Genomic DNA, 27,771 nt, shown 5'->3' on the forward strand with positions numbered 1-27,771 from the left:
TTACTTCAGCACCGTCATTTCGTTCTTGGAGATGGTCCGGTAACGGCGGCGGTGGACAAACGCTCATAAGAGTACTGTATTGTAGTTTTACGGGCAGTAAAGCGAAGGGTCGGCGTCGCGGACGGGCGGGAGATTTATGCCGCCATTACACGCGCCGAAACAATCGTTTACTGGTAACGTATAGATTGGACGAACGTTTGTCTATTTTGTTTATGGTTGAGGCAGTAATGCGGGTTGGAGTGAGCGAATTGTTGTACTGATTGTATGATTTGAATGTTACTTAAACATTATAATACAGAACGAAGTACGCAGTGATCGTGGTCTTGTCATCGTGTGCAGATGATAACTGTTCTATAAACATAAGCAACATTGAGCGCGGTTAGGAGTTGGATTGGTAGTTACTAGGTCATACACGATTTTGTACTTATGAAAAGCACGTTACGTCGGAGTCGGTTATTGTAACTGGATAGAAAATCATTAAATGTTTTCGATCTATGGACGCTTTGGAAAAACATTCGACATTTTTCCCTTCTTCACATTCTTACGGCAATCCACCGTGGAAGTTTCTTCAGTTGTAGGTTCAACCGTAAGACGTGAAAAGGTGATAGTCACTTAAGTATTCAATATACTTTAATACTAGTTCTTTCCAGGAAGATGAACGGCAATCTGTTCAAATAAATAGGTATGCAAATAATTAATATAAGGTGTGTTATGTTCGAGACCTGTGCAATGCGCTTATTTGTGTAACTATGATATAACTTGCAAAAAAATCTTTGTGCAATAAACGTTAATTTTACACTTATGTACTGGTATTTTTTTCAGTTTTCAACTATATACTGTTATATTAATCGTATGTATATGTTCACTATTCTGTCTTCACTAGCAATACTGTGTGCTTTACATAGACTATAGATGCTTTTAGATGCTACACGATCACACATTTCGACACTAGCTCCTATTCACCTTATAGTCGTATTATCTTGTTTATTTTAGTATATATTATTAATAAGTAGTTGTACTGTGTATCGGGTGAGTTATCCTCGTGATTCGTATAAACTATGAACATGGTCGTATTATTCGGAAAATAGTTTTTCTTGGATAGTTTTAGCGGTAAGGGCTTTGAAATTGAGACATCAGGGTTGCATTGATAGACAACAGTTAATTAAAACATCCTTTAAGGTTTATTATAGATATCTCGAGGTCCTTAGTAAACCTTTTAGAATCTATTTCTGCTTAATAACATCAGCTCTTTTGTTTTTTTTTTGAAGGGTGTGGTAAGGGAGATGTACTTATCCGAGGCGTTCCAGCTTAGTCCTCAGAGGAAGTAACAAATAAAAAGGTATAGGTAGTATCAATAGATATAGTACTCACGTTATACATTGCATCGTATACATATTACAGTAGGAAATACAACCCGCTTACAATACATTAATAATTACTTACTAAATAGACTTTTTTTAAACTTCCTTACATTCTTAAGTATTGTGAGCTGTAAGTTAATATTGCAGGATCACTATATACTACAAAATCGAAGGCTACATTTAAATTTAATACTTACATGTACTACTATATACTTGGGTTGTTTATATTACTCAGTTGAGCTAATATATATAAGAGAGGGTTAAAATCGTATACTCCGCGCCAAACTGCTATTCCGCTCTGAAGTTGTTGCGAGCACGTGTTATCACGCAATTTACTATGGCGACGCGATTCATTTTTATATTCAGAGCGGACTAGCAGTTTTCCGTGGACTATAGCCCATAAATTAGGAGGTTTACATTTCATAGTACATTTATATACCATAATATAATTATATGTATAGTAATAGAAACAAGAATTTTTATATTCGCGGTAAATTGGAACAAAAAAGATTAAATAAAATCAGCCTAGATACATTATCATAAATTCTAAAATCTTAATGCAGATTTCAATATAGTTATTTTTATTAATAAGGCCGTATGTATGCAATTAGTAGATAAATATTATGCCTAATTTAGAATTAATTAAGACATTTCTAGGAGGTTCTAGTTCTTGCCATTCAGCTTTTTATATAATTTATGATAGTATTAAACACGCATATGTTACCGTATGTGAATGAAATCTTATATTTTTACCTACTTTTAACGTTATTAGTATTAGCTTAGTATAGCGCAAGATATAACAGAGGAATTGTATCGATAAACATCATGGTTTTTAAACTGTCAATATTAAAGTAATTACCACTTACCATCAGGTGGACGGCTCTTCTGCTCCTCTTATATTATAAGAAAAAGTAATCGACGAAACATTGCATCGATCTAGACAGATACTTGGCGGTGTTAGGGTAGCATCGAAGTGTGTGATCGGTGGGTGGGGGGTGTGACACGTAGTGGTGTACAGGGAGGCGAGAGGCGCGGGCGCGGCAAGCGGCCCTCGGGCAGCTCCGCGTCGGGCTCGCTCGGCCGCGGCGCGCTCTCCGACCCCGACCTGCAGAGCAGGCTGCAGCCCAACCTCACCGCCTTCTGGGTTCGTATCTGCAATGTTTGTTGGAACGTGCTTACTGTGTGCAAGGGGAGGTCTCGTTCTGTGTATTGAATTTTGGTGAAAGTAGGTGACGAGCGGCAGTCCACGCCCGGTCGGTGACGGTCGTCAGCGCGGGCTGTCGCTCAAATATTATCTTACCGTCTTTTGTATGGTACCTCTCTTAGAATGAAGAAAAAAAGGAAACAAAAAATCTTGACTTCTAAAATACACATTCCGATAAAAAGAACATGTATTGTGTATTGTGTGTAGGACCACTCTTACGCTTTGCATTGGCTATCATGAATGCATTATTACAATGCTTGATTTGTTTGAAAAAATATAAGCTTTTTATCAGATTTGTAATAAAGCTTTGAAGTAAGGTTATTAAATGTGGCTATAATTTATAATATTTATTGTTCACTGCTGGGCATGGTGTTTCCAAAATTAAGGGGAAATCATTACTTATAATGTTATGTTAATAACATAAAAAATAACGATTACAAAATATCAGTAAGATAGCTTATGTTCAATTTACTCAAATGTCAATCTGCTATCGGTCTTATAAAGCGCATAATGGCCTGCTTTGAATGTTGTTTCCGTATCTTATGCTAAGTATTTGACTCACAAGTCACTCCAAAACCAAGCTTCATTTTAATAGAAATATGGAGGTGAGTTATGTCTTCATGTTAAGATGAAAGGCGGTTACAGAATATTAAACTGGGTACTTGTGAAATAGTGTAGTGAGTGAGTAGTAACAAAGTAAGAATTTTCCAACAAACTTTCATTGATGTCGTAATACACTTTTCTAATTGTGTCACACCCCCTTATTATAGACGTAATCAGAGGAATACTGTAATAATTTTGTGTTATCTGCCACCTCATATGCCATAAGTTTCATGTTATGGTCCTTCGAGCCGGATATATCACGGGGCTGTCAGCGAGAACTCCTGAAAAAAGTGTTCATTAATAAAACTGAATTAATTTTAAGAATATTTTAACGCCTTAATTTCTTTTTTTAGGCTTAATTCTACAAATTCTTCTAATTACCAATTATATTCAAGTAAAGCATTACTTACATTAATAAAATATATTTTAACACGTATGTCAAACTATTTTGACATCGTAAAGCGATTATATATTTATTGTACCATTTTAAAATTCAAATGAAGTTTTCAAAAAGTTTAATTTCTCATTGATAGTGGCTATTTTATGGCACAAAATGTTTATAGTGGGGTCGTAAACATCTCCATGGTGTTCGTCTGCTTACGTCATAAGTACAGCTTATTAGTATCACAGCACTGTAGTCTCTGTTTAGTGTAGTGCGTATCTTGTTTCACTTTTTATTTATTTTGTTATTTAATGTCTATTGTCGCTAAGAAGATGCTACGCCTTTTGTTACAATCCAATAATATGATTATACTAAACTGATTATAACTCTGTATAAAGGTCCAGTAAAATGTCTTATATATAAATAAAGATTCGTCTAATGTTTCTTTACATTATAGAACGTATTTAAGTTAAACTTGTTTACGCGTCATGAGAAGGAAAGACGTACTATTTGTTACGGAAACGGTTACGCTGAGGCGTTAAGTTAGTTTAGCACCAGAAAAAGTAAGATAATCCATTACATTTCTATTTTTGATTGTTATCTTTTTTTTTATTATATAAGAGTAGCAGACGAGCATGCAGTCCACCTGATGGTAAGTGGCTACTGCCGCCCATGGACATCTGTAATCAACCCCAGATTGATTGGATTAGGTATTCCTACCTGAGGTCGGCCACAGATGCGCCGCTACCCCTGAGGACTAAGCTGGAACGCCTCGGAAAAGTCTGTCTCCCTTACCACACCCTTCAAACCGGAACACAGCAGCGCCTAACACTGCTGTTATTAGGTAGAAATAGGTGTGGCGGTGGTGCCGCCGGAGTCGAACCACAAAGGGTTCTACCACCTTCAAAAATTCACAATGGATCATGTTTAGACCAGAGTCCAACCGTTTACTTAGGTCCAATCCACAGGCAAAGTGCTAATTGATAGACTTAACAGTAGAACATACATAACAGTACTTATTACTGTTAAAATTGCTTCTAACGTTTCTTAGGGTTCAGTACCCTTACTATGAGTTTTCAAAACATCCCACAATTTTACGTTACGTTTACTCTATCCATTGTTCTGTTCCGTTTGCTTCAGTAGACTGAGTAAACGTAACAATAAGTAAGTGCTCAAGTATTTCTGTCTGCCTCACATGTTCGCAAAAAAGAGAGCCAAAACATAAAGCGCCATTTTGTCAATGTAGACATTTAAAGTTACTTTATTTACTGACACTATAGTTCTGATACAATCCGCTAGGGGCGCTGATTGTAAATTGTATGGGCCAATACGTAAACAAATACCAAAACAGTCATATTTGTCAAAACGTGAAATCTCATAGTAAGGGTATTGATATTTAACTTGAAACATTTAGTAATGCATGTATAATACACTCAAAAAGTCGAAAAATGAGAATTAAGTGCCTGGACCTCCAGCGTTAGAGTTCAAGACGGCTAAAATTAGAAATACAGCTAAAATTTGAAAAAAAATAACTACAACTAAATGACACTACGAACTTATTCGACCGTGGGCAGAGTCGGAAGTAACAAAGTCAAAATTACTTTTAATCGTTTAATCTAAATGGCTTACATATTTTTTACTAACGAGCCACGAGATACAGCAATTAATATCACGACTAGTTCGCGGCACATCTACAATTTGTCCTTAAACTTTTGAACAAAGAAGACGCTTACCAAAAATTAAATTTTTTACTACCGATACTTACCAAATAAATGTAGATTTCGCTTTCAAACGAAATGGAACTCTACATGTTGGGAATAGAGGCGGAGAGCTCATTACGGCGCGGCTGTCCGGTCATGTTATTTATTGCACATTGCGTAGATAGCCGTTCCCAGACGTTATTCCAATATAATTCGTATATCGAAATGCCGAATGGTTTTAATAGAAATCACTGACATTGTTTATGTTAGAGTACCGTCTTCGTTGTGCTTCTCAAAGTTGGACGATGTTCCATTTTACTATTTCGTTTTTTTTTATGAAGGACTTACCGATTCTGTTATTATTTCTTTTTTTTTTCATTTTATTATTTATGGACATCTTTGAAGGAATTATATTATATTATATATTTTTATTTTGTTAGTAAAAAAATTAAGTAGCAGTTTAAGTGTGGTAAAAAGGACGGGAAAATAATAATCGTACATATATTCAAACTGAAATAGAGTTCAGTGAACTCTTTATGTATACAGTATAATATGTAACGAAACATATTATACTAAACAAAGATAACATAAAATATTTAAAAAGAGATCAAATATTTGGAACGTTACTAAAATAATAAATTAAAGGGAATATACGCACATTCAAATGGACAATGGCTATTGCGAATAAAGGTCTCCATTAATCTTTGTTATTTATGTGAGTAATGTAATTAAAACTGGTTCTTAATTTGCTATATACCACAACTAAAAAAAATACCGTGTTATTGTCGAATGTCAAGTATAATTCGACGCCGACCGTCTGCGTAGCTGCCTTCGACAGTGCTACGGCGTGTAGGCGTGCTACGAAACCACACTTTGAGACGCGCTGAAGTTTCTCCGAGTCTGGTGTTTTATGGCGTATTATGCTATAATAATATTTTTTACTTAGCACATTTGTCTATACCTGTTGCGCAGTGCTTTTATACATGTGTGTGTGAGAGATGCGCGGGCGCCTCGTTCGTACGTACTATATGTATGTATGCTTATGCGACAAAACGTGATTTTGTCATGTCTGTAAATTGGATACGTTTAGGTTGTAAGCTCGTGTACCATAAATATAAATGAAGCTGTTTCATCTCGCCATACCATATTTAATAAGATGCGAGTTTTATGGATCTTGTTTGTGAAAGATATAAAATTAGAATCAAGATTAAATTGCAAATTATTATTTTGCCTTTTCTACGAGTATATTATGTAATTTATTTGGTTTGTTTTATTAAATAATCCGTCTATCCAATATATCAGAAAAGTATAGAACACTTCCTGCCTACGATAAAAGAAACGATCGGTTTATGAAACTGTTGAAAATCCTTACATGATATTATAGTTCTGTTTTTATACGTTATGGAGTTTCTTTCGTCGTTTCTTCTTCATAACGAAACACCTCGTGAAGTGGTGTATTGACATTCAACAAGAGGTATGTAAAAAGCCTATTTTGAATAAAAATGATTTGATTTTGATTTGATTCATATAATTATAGCATATTACAGATATATTAATAGCTAATTATTGAATTACGACGGACGCAAAGTTGTTCTTATTTCGCATCGGAAATCAGTCGTCAGATATCGCTTTAATTTTACTTTTTTTACAGTTTACACTTTTTAAAAAGTTCTCAAAGTCATATGAAGTCTTCCAATTTGCATTTGGTTAACACGGAGGACTATAGAATGAACCCCCTCCCTCTGTGTGAGAGACTTTCAGTCAGACAGTATCAAAGTTTTAAAAAGACATGACAAGTATAACTTCATTAAATTTAAAAAAAACTATGTTACCTACGCTCATGTGCATAAAAGAATGTAGGTAGTGTGTGGAAACAAAATGTCGTTGTTACGGACACCGGCGGCGTAATACCGCGCGAGATTTTATGTTCGTTCGCGGTACAGTATTCAGTTACACGGTGGGTTCCGCTTTTTGGACTCTTTGTCTATGCCAGGGCTATGCAACCTAACATTTTGACTTTTAATTCTATTTTCTTTAGCAAAAAAATGATACAGGAAAAATACTTATGCACGTCAAAAATAAACAACTTTTGCCAAATGAATTGAATCTGAACTGAGAATTTACAAAGTACTCGTAACTTTTAATTATAAAATATCCTTTTTGAAATGTTATTTTATTAAATAATAAGACTGTATGTATTATAATGCATTTACATCAGGTGATAATTAAGATTGACAATTAAGTAAATCATATGTTAGTACGAGTAATAAAAAGTAGTAATAAATAAGCACATGTACAATTTCAGTGTATTAAAAGATACATGAATTCTAAATTTTGTGTATTTACAATCAAAACAGATAATGTATTGTATCTACCGTTATTCTAAAAAGGTTGCCGGCACCTGATCTACGAAATAGGGTTTTGCGTTTTCAAAATGGCGGCGAGGTTTAGTGCGACGGCCAATTAGCGATGGCGGTCAGTCTTTTGTTACAAATGATTTATGCACACATATTTCGGAATTGTAATAGCAATATATTATAGTTTTACCGGCGAGGTCAATTGCTTGTCGCGTCTCGATATACGCAGATCGCTCTCTTTGTTTTATTGTTTTGGATTAGTACAAGTCAGCTGGCACAATAATAAATATTATTGCGGTAAACTTGATTAACTATTGTCTATAAAACAAACTGTAACTGGTGTTTTTACAAAATGTAATAAGTTATGTTACATTTTAGGTAAAAACACTATCAGTGACTTGTATAAAATGTTGACAAATTAGAATGAAAATAGAAAATAAGTACCTACTTATATCTTGAGTCCTAAATGTGTCGTGTGTAAGAATATGGCCACAGTTATCAAATTAATTTTAGTTATTGAAAGTAATTTTATTGTTTTCGTGACGTTGATGCTACTTTAGTTAATGATAAAAAGCTGTACTGAAAATCACTGCTTTATACTACGAAAAAAATTTGAACATATCTGAATATCTCCTATAAAACAACTTTCATATGAAAACCAGAATATTTCAATCGCTAATAATTTATATTAATTCTAACAATGCTTATATTGACTTGGGGACATTCAAATACTTTTTGTTCAAGATTGATTTATATAACTACTATATGTACTACTACATATAAGTAAAATAAGTGAGATGACATTATAATACAATTTTTTGTAGACTTTAGCCAATTTTTACTTAATAGAATCATATTTCTTAAACTGATAAACTGGATGCTTCTGATGTAAGCTTTTGCGATCGCAACACGCTCGAGGTAATATGAATGTGTAACACATTAACGTCTCCATTTTTATTTATTACTTTTGATTATTGAAACTCTTGCAGACAACGTGAACGAATTTCATAATTAGGTATGAAGAGAAACGGTGAATGATGGCTTTGTAGCATTTATTATATAAAAGGAGTACTTTACGGGTAGGTAGAAGTACCTACCCATAAATTATATGGTATGGTAGGGATGTGGTTATTATCGCTCATGTGTATTCGTAGCCGACTGTAAGCAGAATAGAAGTGTTGGATTAATTTACAAAAGTGTTGCTAATCTCAAAAACAGAACTTTAAATCTTAAATAACTTAGAATGTTTTAATTTAGGTAGGTAGTATTAGGATTGATTCTGTGGCTTATTTCCACTGGAACATTACTGCTATGTTTAGTTTTACTGTTTTTATGGGAGTGTATGATAGTTATACTAAACAATGTTTTAAAAGATCGAAATAGCATCTTTAACTAAGAGCCGAAGATAGATAAAGATAAAACTTCCAGGAAGCGATCAATGGGAACTTGATGAGAAGTACAGTATTGCCGAACGATAATGATTCTAAGGCATATTCGAAAGTGCAGCGAAAATATTCAAATGTAATCAACTTGAAGACATCGATTGGCCGAAAATGTAATTAGGATTGAAGATTTTAATCACGGGACCACCGCGCTCGGGTATTACATTGTAAAAGTAAGAAATTTTCCGAAAATAGTAAAAGAAACATGCTCATTAAACAGTAAAAGTCCATTACTTGAGTTTAAGGTAGTCAATTAAAGTCGTAACGGGTGCGTCGCCGTGCCGTATAAATTAGACGAGTATCTATTAATTGGTAGACCACACACATCGGTCCCACTGTTTCATATATATTTACGTAGTCATACCATGCCGCAAGAAATGTTCGGATAGTTTGAAGCTAAATTGTTAATTATCTGAAGTAGTTATTGAACTCGTTATCATACCAATTAATGTGTAATGCTGGGCTCTTAATAAGAAGGTTTGGTACAATGCTCACCAAGGCTGGATTGGAAGGTAAACGTTACACCTTTGAGAGCTTAACGGAGAATTAGGTTTTTTCTTTAGATCTATTCCTATACTTCGACAACATAGTAAATTTAAATAATTTCTACTACATGTACAGTTTTTCGAAAAATCAGAGATGCGTCCATAAGTTTTGATCCTTCGACCTCCATAATGGGTTTCGTACTAGTAAGTTATAGTGAATAAACTGTAATAGTTTGGGCTCTTATATATTTGTAAGTTTTATGAAAATAAACATGTGCCAACAACACTTTCATAAATTGTAATCTGTATAAGTTAAGTACCACCCTATTCTCAGATATTAAAACTTGTAAGTCTTGCGGATTGATAGATACGTATTTTAGATTAAAACCACTTTACAATAACACTATTGAAGTGATTAGTAAAGCTTGCCTTTTTAAGGGTTTTTAACCTCTTAGGGTCTACACAAGTACAAAGTACCTACTTATCTACTCATTAATTGTAAATCGGGACAATCCCATTAAAATATTGTATTGTAGGGAACAGATCTTTACGTACAGACCCAAAATTAGAGGCTTATTAATTTAGCCGCTTTCTCGGCAATCAACGCCGAATTTCTACAGAGATATTAAACATATCATCGCGTGGAATTTATTTTATTTCCTAAATTAAAGCACATGAAAACTTTGTGAGTGATTATATTGATGAAACTATGATAGTGGTAAATTCTTTCATTTTTCGTTTTGTCTTGAAAGTGGTGAAACACTTCTCGTGTCGTGATATCTTATAAAAGCAATATTCCCAATTTCATTATTATAGGAGGTTGTTATGAGGATATATTTAAATTATTCGATATTTTTTTTATCGGTAATGAATCGGACTCGTCTCCATTGAAAGGACGATAGTCTGCATCCGCTTTGGAGCACATACATTACTGTTGCCAGATATTTTAATTTTCTAGATTATGCTTTTTTTTACTGGTAAGGAATATGTCTTCCTATTGAGGGTAAACAATTAAAAAGTAAAAATATAAACTAGTAATCTCTAATATACATAATAAAAGCTCTATTATATTAACATCATGGAGATATCTTTAGTTTTAAATGATTATGTACCAGATATCTTGGTTCAAATAGAGACATAGTTTAATACGAAAAAATATTTCAAAGCTACCTGTTTACAAACAGTGATAAAAAGCTTATAACATCGAACTTAACGATGCGAACAAAAGCGTTCGCTTATAGGGAAAACATTTCCCCATATCCCTGGGCAGAAAACGCGAATTAAAACTTGACGAATGTCGCCAACTTTCATAGTTGAAGTTTTTATACCGTAGCCAATAAAGCAAAGAACTTGGGTACCATCAAACTGGGAACTAAGAATTCGGGACGCTCAATTCTCCCTTTATTAATACTGGATTTATTGGGCCTTTATTACTGCTTACCGGTTTTATTGAACATTTTAACGATTCTCAATTTTACTATCGAATTTTTACGTACGCCTAGTTGGGTTAATTAGTTGGAGCGATTAAACGCTATACGATCTCTGATATCGAGGCTTCGGGGAAAGTGGGGTGCGCCGAGCTCCAGTTGTGATAGATGGGTTCAGTATATTTACGTCATCTAAATTAGCATACATTCATTGGATTGCTATAGAAATTTTTGACTATTGTTAAAGGTAAATAAATTAATATTTGATTAACAATAAAAAATAATAATAAATAATTTTCTGCAAATTTAGTTTTTAGGTTATTAGTTGAAATAAAAATGTAAAATTAGAATAAAATATTAGTGTAATTCTACTCGACCTACTAATAAATCTTTATATTTAATTAACCGACATCTTTTTACACAAATATGAAAAGTATGATAGTTTTGGAACACATTTCATTATATCCATTCTTAAAAGTTGTTGAACGGATTGTAGGACGAAAACTGCTCTCCCAGGGCAGAGCCCGATCGGGGCATTGCGCTTGGAGGACTCCGGTTGCGTTCCGTCGGAGATCCCGGAGTTCTCCAACAAGTGCTGAGGACGGCTATCGGGGGGGTTTTAGTGCGGTAAAAATCCCACATAACCCGGTGTTGCTCCCACGTCGTCGGGTACCTTTGAAGGTTTCCCCCTCGTTAAGAAAAAAAAGGTATGTTGTTTTCAGTTCTCACTAATTTCTGGTATGTTGCAGTTTTCGTCAAGTTACAACAGAACCCTAGAGCGCGCACATAAACCGATACATATTCGGTGGCAATGCTTCAGCTACTCGCGGTAAACAATTTTTATTCGAACCTTACAGTCTATTATCAGATGAGATTGTCTTGCGGCGTCCAATCGTAAACGGCGTTTATTGATGTTCATTCGAGATGTTTATTCGAGTATAATAACAGGAATGAGCGTTTTATTCGATCTGGATCTGTTTATCTTACATCGGGAATAGTTCGTTTTATATGAGGAGTGTATGGCGGTACTTGAGTGTAGCGTTTAATATGGATCGACTAATTTTATCGTTTCGTACTGGTTTGTAGCTGTAATAAAGGTGCGGTGAAGGATATTGGTTCATCTATCGCGTTAATAAGATATCGGGGGAACATTATTGTGGTCTGGCTGCTAAGCGTGTCGAAGTATTGTGTAATATTGTTTTAGTTTGTTACTAATATATGTATTATATTCTTATTAGTAGCTGTCAAGGTGGTAGAACCCTTAGGAACCACGAAACCACGGAACCACCGTTGGGCTCCGGAGTTACCACTCTCACACCTGTTTCTACTTAAAAACAACCGTGTTAGTTAAGCACTGCTGTGTTCTGGTTTAAAAGATGTGGTCATGGACACATACACTTTCCAACTTTATCTTCAACACGTAGGGGTAGCAAAGGCTTCTATTCATAGACCTGTCACAGCCCTCAATACAGGTCTGTGCTTCTAATCCTACCTAGAGTTGATTGTAAAATGTATCCATGGTTGACAACTGCCACATACCATTAAATTCCCTAAAATCCAAATAATATGAGCAATTCACTAAATTGAAAATCAAAAGAATTTATCTGAAATATTTTCTCAAACATCAAACTTGAACCCATTGTAAAACACGCCCACCATTCAGCGCCATTCATTCCACACAAACATTTGTCGAATTGCTCTAACGTAGACGAATGGAGTTCCAAGTATGTGATAGGTATAACGTGTTGTAAGTACCTGTAGCCTACATACATGCCTTATGAAGATTCTCGTTTGGGTCACATCTCGTTATTTCTGTTTTATTGTATGAATACGTAATGTAATGGCCGCGATGGCACGTTGCGACACCGCCAATTGCCGAACTTAACGCTTAGTACCGTATATTGTCAAAGAACATCTGTCTACAGAAGTACAAAGTGATTGACAACTTTAATGCCTATTGACCTTTACTTGCGTTGTCACTGCGACAATATGCACTGGCCCTGCATTATTACTTTTGCATTGATTTGTATTTATTTGTACACAACGACGACAGTCGATTGTGTGGTAAAAATTACTTGTGTGCTAACGCAATAACATATTGGTGAGGATCATAGCACATTACTGTTTTATTAAATATGTTAAACAATTCATATTGTTTTGACAATTTAATGATTCTGTTATCAGCAAGTCACAAGATATGTTATCAATTTTGTAACTCGAACATGTTATTCTTTAGTACAAATAATTTCCAGTTTCAGTGTACGTAAGTAGGCATTATATCGTTAATATAGAGTCTACTGCTCGTTAACTGATCTCTACCACCATTAGAATTGAATTTGATAAGTAGGTATGTGGCATATGCTTGTTTATGAGGATCCCATATCTTTATTATTCAAATTTCTTGTCCAAACCAGTTGGCGTTGAAGATAATTGCGTTGGTGTACTTCGTTCTATACAGCGGTTCCTCTCTTTAATTTATTTGTACGTAAATGTGTCTAATGTGTTTATTTCTCACATTAATTAGTTGTTAAGAGCCGAGCAGTACTAAAGTAGTAAGCCGGTTGTTCGCGAGTTATCAAGATGTACTTGATACTCGATTCTACTAACTACTTCGAATTGTTCAAGAATAAATAGAGGGTATAATTATAGTGATATGTTAAGTGCTTTGCACGTTAAGCTGTCGGTGCCAGTTGTTATTATAGGATTGGCTAGCATTAAATCCGCGGAGGGCTGGCCATTTAGTTATGCATACTTCCATCGATCCGCATTGGAACAGCGTGGTGTACTCTTCAGATTTTCACCAGTTTTATAGTTGGAACAGCGACCACGTTTATGCAAAATTCAGATTTTCGCTGGTCAAATAGACGGACATCTTCAAGAAGAGAGCGGCAAACCCATGGGTTGAGAACACACAGGACCGGTCCGGACCGAGCGACAGCATTGGCGTTTATTTTGGGGGGCTATATAGAGACTTAAAAATTTGATGGAATTTTAAGCATGACATTCAAATATGGTGGCAGTCTAGAGTAGCATCACTTCCCTTCTTTCTTATGGATGTCTTAAAAAAACATAAATTCAGGAAATGAGTAGCAGCGTCTTCAACCAAATTATTCAGTCTATAACATCACTAAGAGCATAAACATGTTATTAACAATTATTTTTGCAAATTAAGTGTCATGGTTTTTATGTTAATCGTTTGCACGCATCTTGCTACGATTTTGGGAGTCGTGCATGCATGTCATGGCAAATGTTTCCTGTACGAGTTACTGCGTTTATTTTTATTGCTCGTGCAATAAAAACACAGAATATTGTTTAAGAAACTCGAGCTGTAAAACCGCTTTAATAAATAGATTTTGCAGTCTTCGATTTATGTATTCTAATCGTGTTTATGACTTCTCTTACAAAAAATATCGTCGAAAATATTCGTAGTGTTGGCTATTTCGTTTGTAATGATTATTTGGTATACCTACCTATTCGTAAGAGTACAAGTGTTAAAGTTTTCGTTCAAATGGTTTCATATAAAAATGAAGAGATTTATTTCAAAATCGATTGAAGGTGGTGGAATACTTCGCGGTTTCATTACCACTGCTTTATATATTTTTGCCTTACCAAACACTCAGAGCAGTGTTTTGGTTTTAAGGATGTGATAAAGGAGAGATACTTATATTTCTCCATGGGTGGCAGTTGACATTTTCTGTCAGTTCGATTGATACTCTTTAGCTACTTCCACATTATTAAAGAGACTCGTGTAATCCAGTGATCATCATGCCTGTCTTATAAGCAAAGGGTTCCCGATTCGATACCCGTCAGGCAGACATGTTATAACTGATGAATTTTGATTTCTGGTCTGGGTTTGGGTGTATGTGTGTACCTATAACTTGTTATGTACAGTAGGAATAGTGTGTTGTATTTCGTTCAGGATTGTTTAAGAAGGAATCCTTTTTGATTTCCTAAACGTAATTGCTATCATAATGTATCAGTAGCTTTTATAATATATCACCCTAACTAATTGTCAATTATATTAATGCTTTCAATGATATAAAACTTGAAAGGCTTATCGATTCGTCATTAGGGTTTATTTTGACACCAATTTAATGGCCGACAATCGTCATAAATGTCGCCGGTGAGGGCAGTAACTGTCGATCTATAAATTAATCGATCCCTCATTTGTTTAAGATGTGAGAAAGTTAATGTTACTAAATGATTGTTGTTAATTTTGTTTTGCTTTTAAAATGTTTATATGTGCGAATAAAAGGTGTCTGAAAGGATCTCTCTTATCTTGATATGTATTTCGGGAGATTACAATTTTATTTGTCTTAAGAGGCCGCATCTTAATGATAATTTAGATTATTCCTTAGGGAATAAAATCAGAACCTAATCTTCGCGAAGATTAATACAATAGTCGAACTTTCTGCTGCTTTATTTGCCTTTATTATTACCCCCTAGTTTAAACTTACGGAGCAATAAGGCAATAATTTGCATTGACATTTTTCAATGCTATATTGCATATTTTGCTGTGCATATTATACATTTTATGCGGACTTAATAAATAAAATAGACATCAATTATTTTATTTAAAATAACAAATAAGTATTACTTAAAAACTTTAAAAATATAAAATACTTAAAAAAATATTTTCTCGTGCGATTGAAAACATACTCTTACTTGGGAAGCTCGCTTTCCGCCTCACGTCTCGTTAGTTTGTCCGGAGCTTTAGAAGGGGACATCTAGTAACTAAAGCCGCGAAACCGAAAACCGAGTCAATTGTGCCATAAAACACTAACAAGCACACAAAATATTACAAATACCACATATTCTTACCAGATTTCCATAAACAAGGCGGATATTACACGTCTTACAAGAATTGGTGTTATCGTGGGCTTGGCTTTATTGCCCGAATGCTAATGCGAAGCACAGAATGTAGAAATAATGCGGCATTTGTCATATTTTATGTTGTGAAATGAACTAGTTTTAAATCGATACGAACTTTGTCAATAAAATAGGTCCGTTGTTAAGTTATGGCGTGTTTGCGCTTTCATATTCTCTCACTTTAATTACAGATGCTATATTACTTTTGTAAGCATATGCCCGCTGCTACAAATATAATAATATGACCAATAACAATAACATAATCAAAAGTTCTTTTGGCGTTTTCATGTAACTGAAACAGTCAAATGTTTGATGATAAATGTGATGTTCTATTTGTTTGTAACAGCAGTGTTGCGTTCGTAGGTTTTGGATTGAAGGGTGTGGTAAGGGAGGAATCTTCACCTAGTTATACAAGGGTTTACAAGTTTTTTAGGCGTCCATCTTTCAGGCGGAACTGCAATCCTACCTGAGGTTGCTTACCGCTATCCATGAGCGGCAGGGCACTTGCCATCAGGTGCTCGTAGGCTACTTCTATACTTTACATAAATCTACTAAAACTTTGAAATCTAATCTATTCCCATAGATTACGAGATAAACATTTTATAAGTAAAACCCGTGTAGCATATTGCATCAGTTGCGTGCGTGGTGTACGGGACATTTCATATTAATTGCACCTATTCGTATGGAACAAGTTCTGGGAACTAATGCGTGTTTACGGTGCGGTTAATCTCGTTTGTGTTTGTGTGTATGCATGGAGAATTTCCGTAAAGCGTCGTTAAGGTAAACCTTTTATTTTTGACTTTCTATAATAATTATTGTTTATTTACTTTTTTTAGGTGAGTTGTATTGCGTACATATAATTATTCTATAAATTATAACGAAGTGCTTTGTATCATATTATACATTACCAGTATTTAAGAAATATACGTATGCACTTTCGACTAAGGTGCCTACTTAAAGTTACTGGAACGTACTTACATGACATAAGGATGTAGAATTATATTATCTTTGACGTAGGTATATCTCAGACACTTTAAATAAAGATAGTTAAAATGCTTTCAAATTTTGCAAACTCTTTAATATATCTTCAAAATTTTAACAAATGCTCATTTAGTATACTGTATAACAGTTGAATTTATTTTAGATATTTTATCTTTTCAACCCCTGACCGAGGTTGAATTAGTGAAGTGACATTTCCACTCTTAAAGAAGTACCAATCTCATTACGCAACTAAATGGCAGAACTAACGAGAAACTGCGATCCATAAAACTGTAAAGCAGCTGTTATCACGTATACTAAACAATCTGTTAAACGTTACATCTGATAGTCATCTTACACGAGGAAGATATGCATTTCTTCACTGATTAATTGATACAAAAATTTGCCATTATCACCGTGAACATCTAGTGGTGATAAATAGATCTGCCTCATCCACCGGCGATGTAGCCTTTCACTTCACTTTCCTATTTTATTGTGTTGTAACGGCAGAGCATCGCGCCTATAAACCATCGAATGAAATATATCACCAGTTTATTGTAACTTAATGTTGAACGAACTATGTTTGGACGTCGTCCGGTGGTCCAGTGCAGTGGAGAAGATGGAAAAGATGAAGAATATGTGTTCACAATAGCACACTTTCTGTATGACGACTATTGTAGGCCTCACTGGCTATTTTGCATGCATAAGTATGTATAATTGATTTAGTAATTTTAGAAATCTTTAATAGATTTTATAATTTTTTTCAAGTCATTTTCGAATTGAATAAACAACTAACACCCTGTACAGGACTATTCCTATCCTGTGAATAATGTCAAGACAACAATATTTTATTCATTTTTAAAATGAAAATAAAGTAATAGCCTAATTATTTCATTCAATATAAATACCCATAATATAGTTTCCAGTAAATCTGCACGCAGTAGGTAAAAATAAATCGCATTGCATCGCTTGGCATTTCACATTTTCTCCACGTCAGTGGCTTGCGGCCCTAACTGTGTTAATTCCAATTTCCGTGTACAGTGCCATATATATCTTTTGGACTACAAAATAATCGCCGTGTTTTTTGTGATTTATTGGTTTTAGGCACATCAAATGTAGCCGAACTTAATTTGTTAGACGACAGGACAGATCATCAAAAACAATCTTCGAATGCCGGTTCGGAAACTATTTGAGCGCGATTCTCTTTTATCTTGATGGCGACAAGGTCTAAATTCCAAACTGGTTTATTTACGAACTGCATAGCTTTTGTAGTTTTTAAATTACTTAGTTATGCGCGATTTTATTGCCCTGAATATTCAATACCATCAGTTTACACTGCGACACTTTAGAGGTGATTGTTTTTCTCACGAAATAAATAAGTTGGCATTTGTCAACCTTTCCTTTTTCCGTTTTTTCTTCATTTATAAGTCAATTGATTTACAAAATATTCTAGAGCTTTCTTCTTAATCGGCCTATCAACATAATTATTTTATATTAAAATATTTATTAAGAGAATTTGTCTATTTTACACGTCTCTCTTAAATAGCCTTTATATAAATCACTAAAGGTTATCGATAATGTTACGGAAGTTAAACGGATTCTTAATGATTATTAAATTAAAAATTATTATTTAATATTCATCAATCGCCGAACATGGAAAAATATACGGAAGGAAAGTAAGCAAAATTTAACCAAAATAAATACTTAGCGTTAGCAGTCGCCTCGAAATAGGTTTAGTTAAAATAATATAACTCACTTTTTTGTGTTGAGGGTAAATAGGATACAAATTTTAAGGACGGTATACAATTTACGAAGTTGTTCATCTTTTCATCATCATAATACATCTGTTAACAATATACAATTATACTTCTGTTCTAGATCAGGTTAGTCACCAATATCTATGGGTGGCAGTGACCTTATCATATTTAGGTCGTTTATTTATACTACATACTTCTATAATATACAAAATATAAAAAATTCCATCATGTGTCATAAAAAATCAGATCAATTTCTAAAATTCCATTTCCTTATCGCGTTACAGAGCGCGTATCTCAGTAGTTACGAACTTTTCTAATTCCGGTCCCAATACTGTACTTTCAAATTCTTCCCCATGGCACCACGATTACGAATCCCTGGGACTTCATCTTCACACCATTTTAACCCCTAATACCTTGGAACAAGGGCGAGAACAGCGTGAATATTCCGCATTTTAGGAGACACAGCTGTGGCGACGACTGTACGTTTAATTTTAAAATTCTGATTTCGTCGATATCATTTCTCTTAGCGGAAACACTTGGCCATTATGAGCATGTTACCAGTATAGAATGTCTCTCGAATGTAAATACACGTTCGTTTATTTTGTACCCACACGCTGGCTTTAAAACACATTAAAAAGCTACAATTATTTATTCTCATTGATACGTTTAGATGCTGCGTTTTTACATTAAATCAATCATGTAAAAGGAAAACAATTAAAGCACATATCAATTTCGTCGTTAGTTTTGTCAGTTTAGTTTTATTGATTTAGTAAATATCTTGGGAATATAAGGACAGGTAACTGAGATATATTTATTTCAGTTGCTTAATAATATTTAAACAATAAACAAACAGCAAGATTATGATCATTCGCCGAATCGTTGTTCACATAAGATTAGAATATACTTAGCATAACATTTCTCGTTAAACCTTAAAAAAAATTTTAGAGAGCAGTTCTAGACGCAACATCTGCCCGTATTTTCGCGACCTTGCGTGGTTTATTGGATAGATGAGCTATAATGTATTCAGATTGCAGATCTAATGATTTTAATTAAGCGGCCGATAGTTTTATGCCCAACACGCCTATATTTTCTCGTCTCGCTCAATAACGGTATTCTTCGCCATAAGTATTTTTCACTGCCTTTGTGTACTTATTTATTACATTGTCGATATTAATGGTATGCGGGGATTTTTCATTTAATAACACACTTGTAATAAAAGTTACCGAGGCTTGATTGCGTTCTCTATTAATATCTGTAATGAACCGTGGGAGTATTGATTGGGTTACTGTACCTCGTTACGTCTTTGAAGAGAACGCAGCTTTCTTGATTCTTTCAAGTATCTACGTACGGGTTAATACTTATTTGTAATGCTTAAGTACAGATGTAACAAGTTAATGTTAAGTGTCATCGAGTACACTTAATATTAAATGGTGATCATTATTAAAAATATTGTTTGACAATGATTATTACGTTATCATCATTATCATTGGATTTGTACTTTGTACCTATTGTCTTCTTTCAGAATGGGATTACAAAAGCATAAGCCCAATATAATCGTATTTAAATTTTATAAGTCTTTAGGGTGTAGTCGTGTAGAGATTAAAATTAATCAGTTTGTTACTAATACTCCACTCATGTAATTGCTGAGGACTAGGTCGGGGTGACATAGACTATTACGTACATTTTCTACTATTCTACTACGTTTTCTACTAGGAGATAGCAAAGCGATCTGGTCGCAAGGTGTGCGCTGATACGGCGTGCAATTCAAAGCTACCCACACTGTTGGGTAGGATCCGCCTCTGGATTCCCAGAAAGCGATGGACGCTAATGCCAATGATCACGATCTCTTATATTGGCGAGAAATTATAAAAGGATCTAATGCGGTCCGCTCTTAATTTTAAATACCAACAAAAAAATATAAATTGACATTCATCAGCCAGCAATTTGCAGAGTAGTACGTAAATTGTCAACTGATTCCAATCTGGCTACCAATGTAATTAATACGTAAACGTTAGCACATGTTCATGTAACGAAACGTGTTTGAAGTAATTTATCGTTACTCATTATGTGCAGGACATGTTTTTTGTGTACAGACAGATGGACGTTGTTTTGCGGATATGGCCAAATGTGCATCACGTGTGGCAAGTGCTGCTTGGGCTTGCATTGACGGATTGGGGTTCGGTGGGTCTGGGTAGGATGTTGAAATCTTAAATATAAAATTCTCGTGTCACAATGTTAGTTGCCGTACTCCTCAAAAACGGCATTACCGATCTTCACCAAATTTTATATGCATATTCAGTAGGAGTGAGAATGAACTACTATCTATTTTTCATACCCCTAAGTGATAAGGGTTGTTCACCCTTAACATTTTTTATCTATATGGCAACACAATGTTTGCCGGATCAGCTAGTAATGTATAAATTATAGATACACCAGGAAATAAGGCAGATGTTGTACCTGATTGAACGTAGTCGCATATGAACATTTGCAACACGAGAGGAAATCCTTCCCCGGTTTTATAGAAGAGCTTTTCAATATTCTTCAGATATATTCATATCAGCCCAAATGAAATGGATGAAATATTAAAAAGACAATATGAAGAAAGAAATATTTAGCTACGACGTTCTTCACCAGTCCATCGACATAATACCCCTTTAGAACTCTACTAATGGTTCGACTGTAGCGCCACTACACTTATTTTTGCACTGAAGTTCCACTACACTTATTTAGTTCATAGAAGTAACAATATATCTATACACTTTTAGATGAGGCCATATCGTAGTTGACATTTTAAACGCTGTAGGTAATTAAAGTACCTACTTTAATTATACATGGATGTCATTCTTTTTCTTTCTAAAATATAAAAGATTTATCGTGAACCTTAAATTGGAATAAAAATATTATAACCAAACGTTTACATACTTGATCGGTATACGGAACCCAACTTTCGTGTAAACACTACATGCATCCATTTGTCGTTGAAGGCCGCAGTCATCCGAACTTCAGTTTTTGCTCCACTTTTCGGAAGTGCAAGGAGCGTGCCATCTGGCGGATCGTGTTACACTATACTCTGACCCCCCACACCCCCTGCGACCCCCGCGCACCCCGCGACCCCCCGCGACCCCCCGTCCATCGTGACCTGACCCGATCGTATGTACGTCTCTTTGAACGAATCTGATGACGCCTGTGAACGTCGAATGTTCTTAAAATACTTATGCCGACCTCTTTTGATGTTGTCTATTTGGTTGTATTTGTGTGGTTACTAGCAGCTAGATCACTTTAAATTACTATTTAACTGTACTCAATATCTACAAGATTTGATTTTGGAAATTGAAACTCCTTATTTTTGTACTAGTTTTTTTCAGAAAGTTACGGAAGTTGTACGCTTCGATATAATAAACCATGAAGTTAGTTGTGCAATCCATACGTTGCTTATTACATTCTTTCATTTGACATTTCTTGAATAATTCTTAATCTTGTTTGACCGACTCACAAGTAACCCTCGAGTGCTTGAGCATGTTATAATTTTAATTATGAATTAAAAATGAAATTATAATATTTGTTTCAAATTTTTCGATACACAATTCTGTAATATATTTTAAATTAGTTTACTTTCTAACACGTGTACATCCGCACGCACACGCATTCATACATTGTATTTCAAACTGTAATAAATTAGAAACTTCGAGATGTAATGGTAATTGAAGCGTACTCAATCTACGATATGAAAGAGTATTACGTGAAACGTCCTCAATAGAATTAATTACTCGACAAATCTAGCGGCATTGTAGTCGCCCGATACCTGACACTATTATTCAATATGAAATAACACGACAATAAATGAAGATAGGCAAGGAATAAAGAGAAAAAAGTGCCATTAAAGACAGCAGTACGATTATAACGAACACATGTTAATTGCGGCGAGTATTAAGCTTTTTGAAGGCATAAAATTTTACAATCGCCGTGGATAGAGCGATATTGTAAATTTTTACAATCCGCCATGCCGCCCCGGCTCGGGGATTGTAATTGCTAATACGGTACGCACGTTTTTACATATTTTGTGTCAGCTATTACTGAGAGATTAATGTAGCTTGATAGGTAGCTACATGATAGCTTCAAACGTTTTATTATGGTTTGGAGGTATTAGTACCTATTAGAATATGGAGTTAGTTCGTTAGTTCGTGGGTGAACTGTATATTTGTTTGCCACTTCAATCTTACAAAAAATTGCATCTTATGTAGTTCTAGGTAATCTATTTTAGATTCAGAAACTTTTTCCTGGATGGAGATTGAATCTGGAGTGCTCCGCTCAGACCAGTATGCCATATGAATTACCAATATTAATTATTTATTAGTTTACTAGAGACTAATTCTAGTTTGAAAAATACGCAAGGTTAGAGAGACATCACTAATCAATAATTATTTTCATTCAGAAGATTGACATTTCAAACCCCAGATACTTCAAGTAAGGCAGGCGCATTGTATACTTCCGTCTCAAAAAGCAAATCTAAATCCGCAATATTTCACAGCGTGGAGACCTCGCTTATCCGACGCGCTTCGAATCGAATTTGCTAAATGTATTGAAACGCATGAATTCGTTAACGCGCACAAACCGACGCGTCGCTTGTTTTTATGTATTTTTTGCGCATAGAATAAATAGACTACGGATACCGACTACAGATGTCGTTTTGTAATTCAAGTGTTCTTTTACGTAAGTTCGAATTTAAAATATTTGTTATTTTTATGGCGTTCTTATTTATGGAGTACTTTATATTTATGTATTACACCAATGATCTTCAATGTGCGGTTGCGACCCCCTGGGGGGTCGAAAGCCTCAGGCAAAAAGAAAAAGAACACAGTGAAGTAATAAACTTGAAAAATATATTTTATATCACGGCGTGCGTAAATTGACGTTTTACGCACGCTTCGCGTGCGCAAAACCCCCATTTCCGACCCCGTAATATAAAATTTTATACAACACGCGGACGAAAAATGTTTTTCTGACTCGTGTGATTGCAGTCCTCGCCTGCGGCTCGGCCTGCAAACTCACACTTGTCAGAAAAACATTTTTCGTCCTCGTATTGTAATGTACTATTATATCACGGCGTGCGTAAATGGACGTTTTACGCACGCTTCGCGTGCGCAAAACCCCCATTTCCGACCCCGTAATATAAAATTTTATACAACACGCGGACGAAAAATGTTTTTCTGACTCGTGTGATTGCAGTCCTCGCCTGCGGCTCGGCCTGCAAACTCACACTTGTCAGAAAAAAATTTTTCGTCCTCGTATTGTAATGTACTATTTATTTAGCAAATGTCATTTAAAGGATATTTGCCGGTGCCGATACATTATTATAAGAATAATAATATGATATAATAAAATTCAGATGTGAAAGAAGAGAGGGCAAGGGGTCGCGAAATAGTTTCACATGCTTAGGGGGTCGTGCCATAAAATAGTTGGAAAACCACTGTATTAAACAAATTTTGTTTAGCATGTATGAGAAATGTCTTTTCGAATGTGGTAAATATTTACAAAGTATAAATTGACTTTTTGCTTTATATTCTACTACTAGACAGGCTGATGTAGGTTAAGCCCACTTCTAAGTGAATCGTAATAACCTACGCCGCACCTTTTATAGGTTTTATTGTTTTACAAATTGTATTTAGTACAAATAAATATACACGTTTATTATTTGATTATAAGTATATTGGAACTTGGGTGGTTTAAAGAGGAACTTACTTTTTAATTATCGCTTTTGTAAGTGAGGCATGTAGAGAGTAAGCGATCAAGGGTAGAATCAGTTTCTTTGACTAAATATGGCTGAGTTTCTACCATATTAATTATGGTGAGTAAAGATATCTTTGCAGTTGGAAGTAGCAGTGAGTCATAAAATGGGTTCCAGTAATAAAATTATAGGTGCACATAATACAATGTGAATTAACACAGGTGTAGATAAAGGTATATCTAATGCAGGTGAGCCTATTAACACTTTTCAACTCAGTATAAAGGTATGATGAATCCATTGCGTCATATTTTTTATAAAAATATCGTATCCCGTACCAGAAACCAACTTTTCTCACGTATGAAAAAATACCAAAAGTATAATTTTATTATTAGTATTTGAAACGGATAGAAATTGTGCACAACAAAGGCGAGGCGGACAATGGTTAAAAAATCGCCACCTTACCCCGCGTACCTGCGACGAAATTATTTAATTCGGACCTTCATTAATCATATTTTTTGTGTGAAAGTCAGGTACCGGGAACATTGCAAGCAATGCTTTTAAGCTCTTTTTAAAGCTTCCCCTCTAATGTCAAAGATACGGCTATGTGTCGGACGAGAAACGATCGAGTTGGTACGATGTTCCGTATAGTGATTATTAGTTCACTTTCGATTTAGGATTCATTGGATTATACAAAATTGTTACCATTATATGAGCTTTTTGAAGACATGACATAACTGTCATTACGGTGATCTGTTTTGAAAGTTCCTGATTTTGATTCTTGGCTAGATGTCTATTTCGTTGGGCACTATAATAATCACAGAATAGAAAATAGCTATGAGTTTGTTTGTTTATGGAAGTCTATTATATTACCACTTTTTGATTAGATAGATACATACTGAAAGTATTAGGAAGGAGCCTGTAAAAATGGGTACAAACTCCATACTCATTTCGAGGGCAGTGCAGAGAAACAGTTCTGCATTTCGGTGGAATTGTGAGGATATCTACTTCACAGATTCAAATTAAAAACGAAATGAAAGCAGTTCTAATACTTAATTACTTTATAACTTGAAGTCAATTAGACATAAATTGTTCTCGGCTTTTCATAAACCATAAACAAACAGAACAATGGGTTTACCGAACGGAATCCCAAAAGCTTTTTGTCCACACTATTTTTGGATAGTGAAACAGTTAAGGCCACCAGCGAAATCCTTTTAATAAAATAAAAAGGAACACCTATTGTCTCTGGTTTTTATAACGGATCGTGCGCACAATATTATGTTACGGGCTTACATCAACTGGTACCTTCGTCGTGGGGTTGGTTTTTTGGTATGCGAAGACTTACTGATACTTTTATTCCTTATTGACTTTATCCGTTTGGAAAAATATATTTGATATCTGTATTTATGATACGCTTAGACTTTAATATTTTGTTATTGTCTGTGCGAATAAATACATAGTGATTAAGACGAGTCAAATCGAATCCAACTGTTATAAAATTAAATGTTATTAATCAAATGTAATATAGAAATAGTGATCAAGTAAATGAAAACAAAAAATTAAATAATCACACTTTAAAATGATTTAATGATACTTATAACACAGATTATAATCTTCTAAATATGTGTAATACACACATACGGTTTTGTTAAAATAACTAACTTTTTGTGTATGAATTTGATTGAAATTAGTATTTGTTATATTTTTCTTCTAATTTTGTACGCGTGTCGCTCCTTTAATGATGCAATTGGATATTTGCTCAAAATTACACCTTTTTGGATCGAAATAAGATTGGATTTTGAGCAGTAACATCTTTAAGTAGCATTACTGCGCTCCCTTCACAGAATATAGGGTTGTCACATTGATTATGTCACAAAAATATATCAATTATACACTGCAATGCACTTAGTATTCTAAAAAGTAATACTTTATAAGAAAACTAATAAAATACTTCGAGTTAGTTCTTATGCACTATTAGAATCCTTATTTATCCGTTTTTATTTGTTTACAATGAAGGTTTTTATATACTTTAGTACATCCAAAGTCGAAAAAAGTGCCAAAAATAATATAGTATTTTTGGATACAAAATATTTTTTCGCAGTATGCTTATGCGTTATTTAGTACAAAACTATTTATTATACGAAATATACCCTGCAATGCTGTAGTGTAGTCCGATAATAATTTAATAAAAGTTCCGTTCCCGTTCCCGTAGGGAATTCGGGATAAAATATATAAAAGCACTCCAATATAGAAGCAACACTATGCAAAAATTTCAATTCAATCAGTCGACTATTTTTAAATTTTTTGTGGATACAATCATTCAGTAGCTGAATTTTTATGTACTAAGACCCGACGGTAGGCAACCCTAACAGAATATTCAATTTGGAACAGTTGACAGGCACAGGTAGTGCGTTTTTTGTAATATTTACGGATATAACACCGGGTCGTTATGACGGCTATTATTTCTTGTTATACGCGGCACTGCAGGTAGAATGATGTCAAGTAATTTTATGTATTTGATATTGAGAGGTGTTGGGTGAAAGCTTCAGGTGTAAAGCGGCTCTATTTTAGTGAGGGTAGCTATATATCAAGGGTTAGGGATTTTACTTTTGAGTAATAGAAGTGAAAACTTGCAATTCTTTTGAGGTTAAATGGTTAATATCGAATCTGTTACTTAAAGAATATGTAGTATGAAAATAGACAAAATAACTGGGCAAGCGCGTGTCGAAATCCCGACCGGACGGTTTCATACCATCAAATTTTCATTTATTTTTAGTATCTGTTATCTTTATCATGTAGAAAGGGTTTAAAAGATAAAACAGGAAAACGCCAAAAAATAGTGGTTTCTTGTATAGCTACTCCCATTTATTTATTTTAGTGACCACCATTGTACATATTCTGTGAAATTGTCACATTGTCACGTTGTATACATTCAAGTGTTTATCTATTACAGTTCCAGAGATAGATCCCCGTGACAGACGGGCAGACGGACAGACAGCGGAGGCTTAGTAATACGGTTCCATTTTTACCCCTTGGGTACGGAACCCTAATAAAAAGTATTTATTTAAGTTTCGTATGTAGACGTATTTAATTTTTCCATCTTCGAGGAAATTTAAATGCAGAGGGGACCTCAAGCTGAAACGAAGTTGAAATTATGTTTCACAAAGTAAAAGATTTCGATATTTTAAAGAAGGCACTGCATTTATACATCTAGCATTTAAATTTTGTTCTCCAGAAGTGATGTTATTGAATTTCTGGTTGATGTCTTATTATTTATATTTACTGTGAGAGTATTGTAAAGGTTGAATACGTTTCTTGTCTACGTCATTACGTGGAATAATAAGTACATGTTAACACGTTTATAATATATGAATTGGAGGTATAAGGATTATCCCTCATCAGGTTCATAGGTTATAGGATCATAGGTTTGTTTTTAAGACTTGATTCTTGATGATTCATACAGACAATGAATCTTAATAATTGC

The 27,771-nt window shown here is 34.6% G+C and overlaps 1 protein-coding gene across 20 annotated transcripts in view; it reads left to right on the forward strand.

Annotated features, from left to right (window-relative positions):
* LOC140748299 (voltage-dependent L-type calcium channel subunit beta-2) overlaps positions 1-27,771 on the forward strand; it is a 192,512-nt gene that overhangs the window by 35,564 nt on the left and 129,177 nt on the right. For 15 of the 20 annotated variants that reach the window (XR_012102933.1, XR_012102935.1, XR_012102931.1 and 12 more), the window contains exon 3: positions 2,380-2,505. The exons of the other annotated variants lie outside the window; for them this stretch is intronic. Coding sequence is in view for 9 of the 15 variants with exons in the window: in XM_073081105.1 (XP_072937206.1) it covers positions 2,380-2,505 (126 nt within the window). In the remaining 6 variants the exon portion in view is untranslated. The remainder of the gene's footprint in view (positions 1-2,379; positions 2,506-27,771) is intronic. 20 annotated transcript variants of the gene reach the window in all.

Source organism: Epargyreus clarus, unplaced genomic scaffold (assembly GCF_041222505.1).
Source record: "Epargyreus clarus isolate Ecla_fem2 unplaced genomic scaffold, WU_Ecla_fem_2.2 ptg000015l, whole genome shotgun sequence".
NCBI classification, from domain to species: domain Eukaryota; kingdom Metazoa; phylum Arthropoda; class Insecta; order Lepidoptera; family Hesperiidae; genus Epargyreus; species Epargyreus clarus.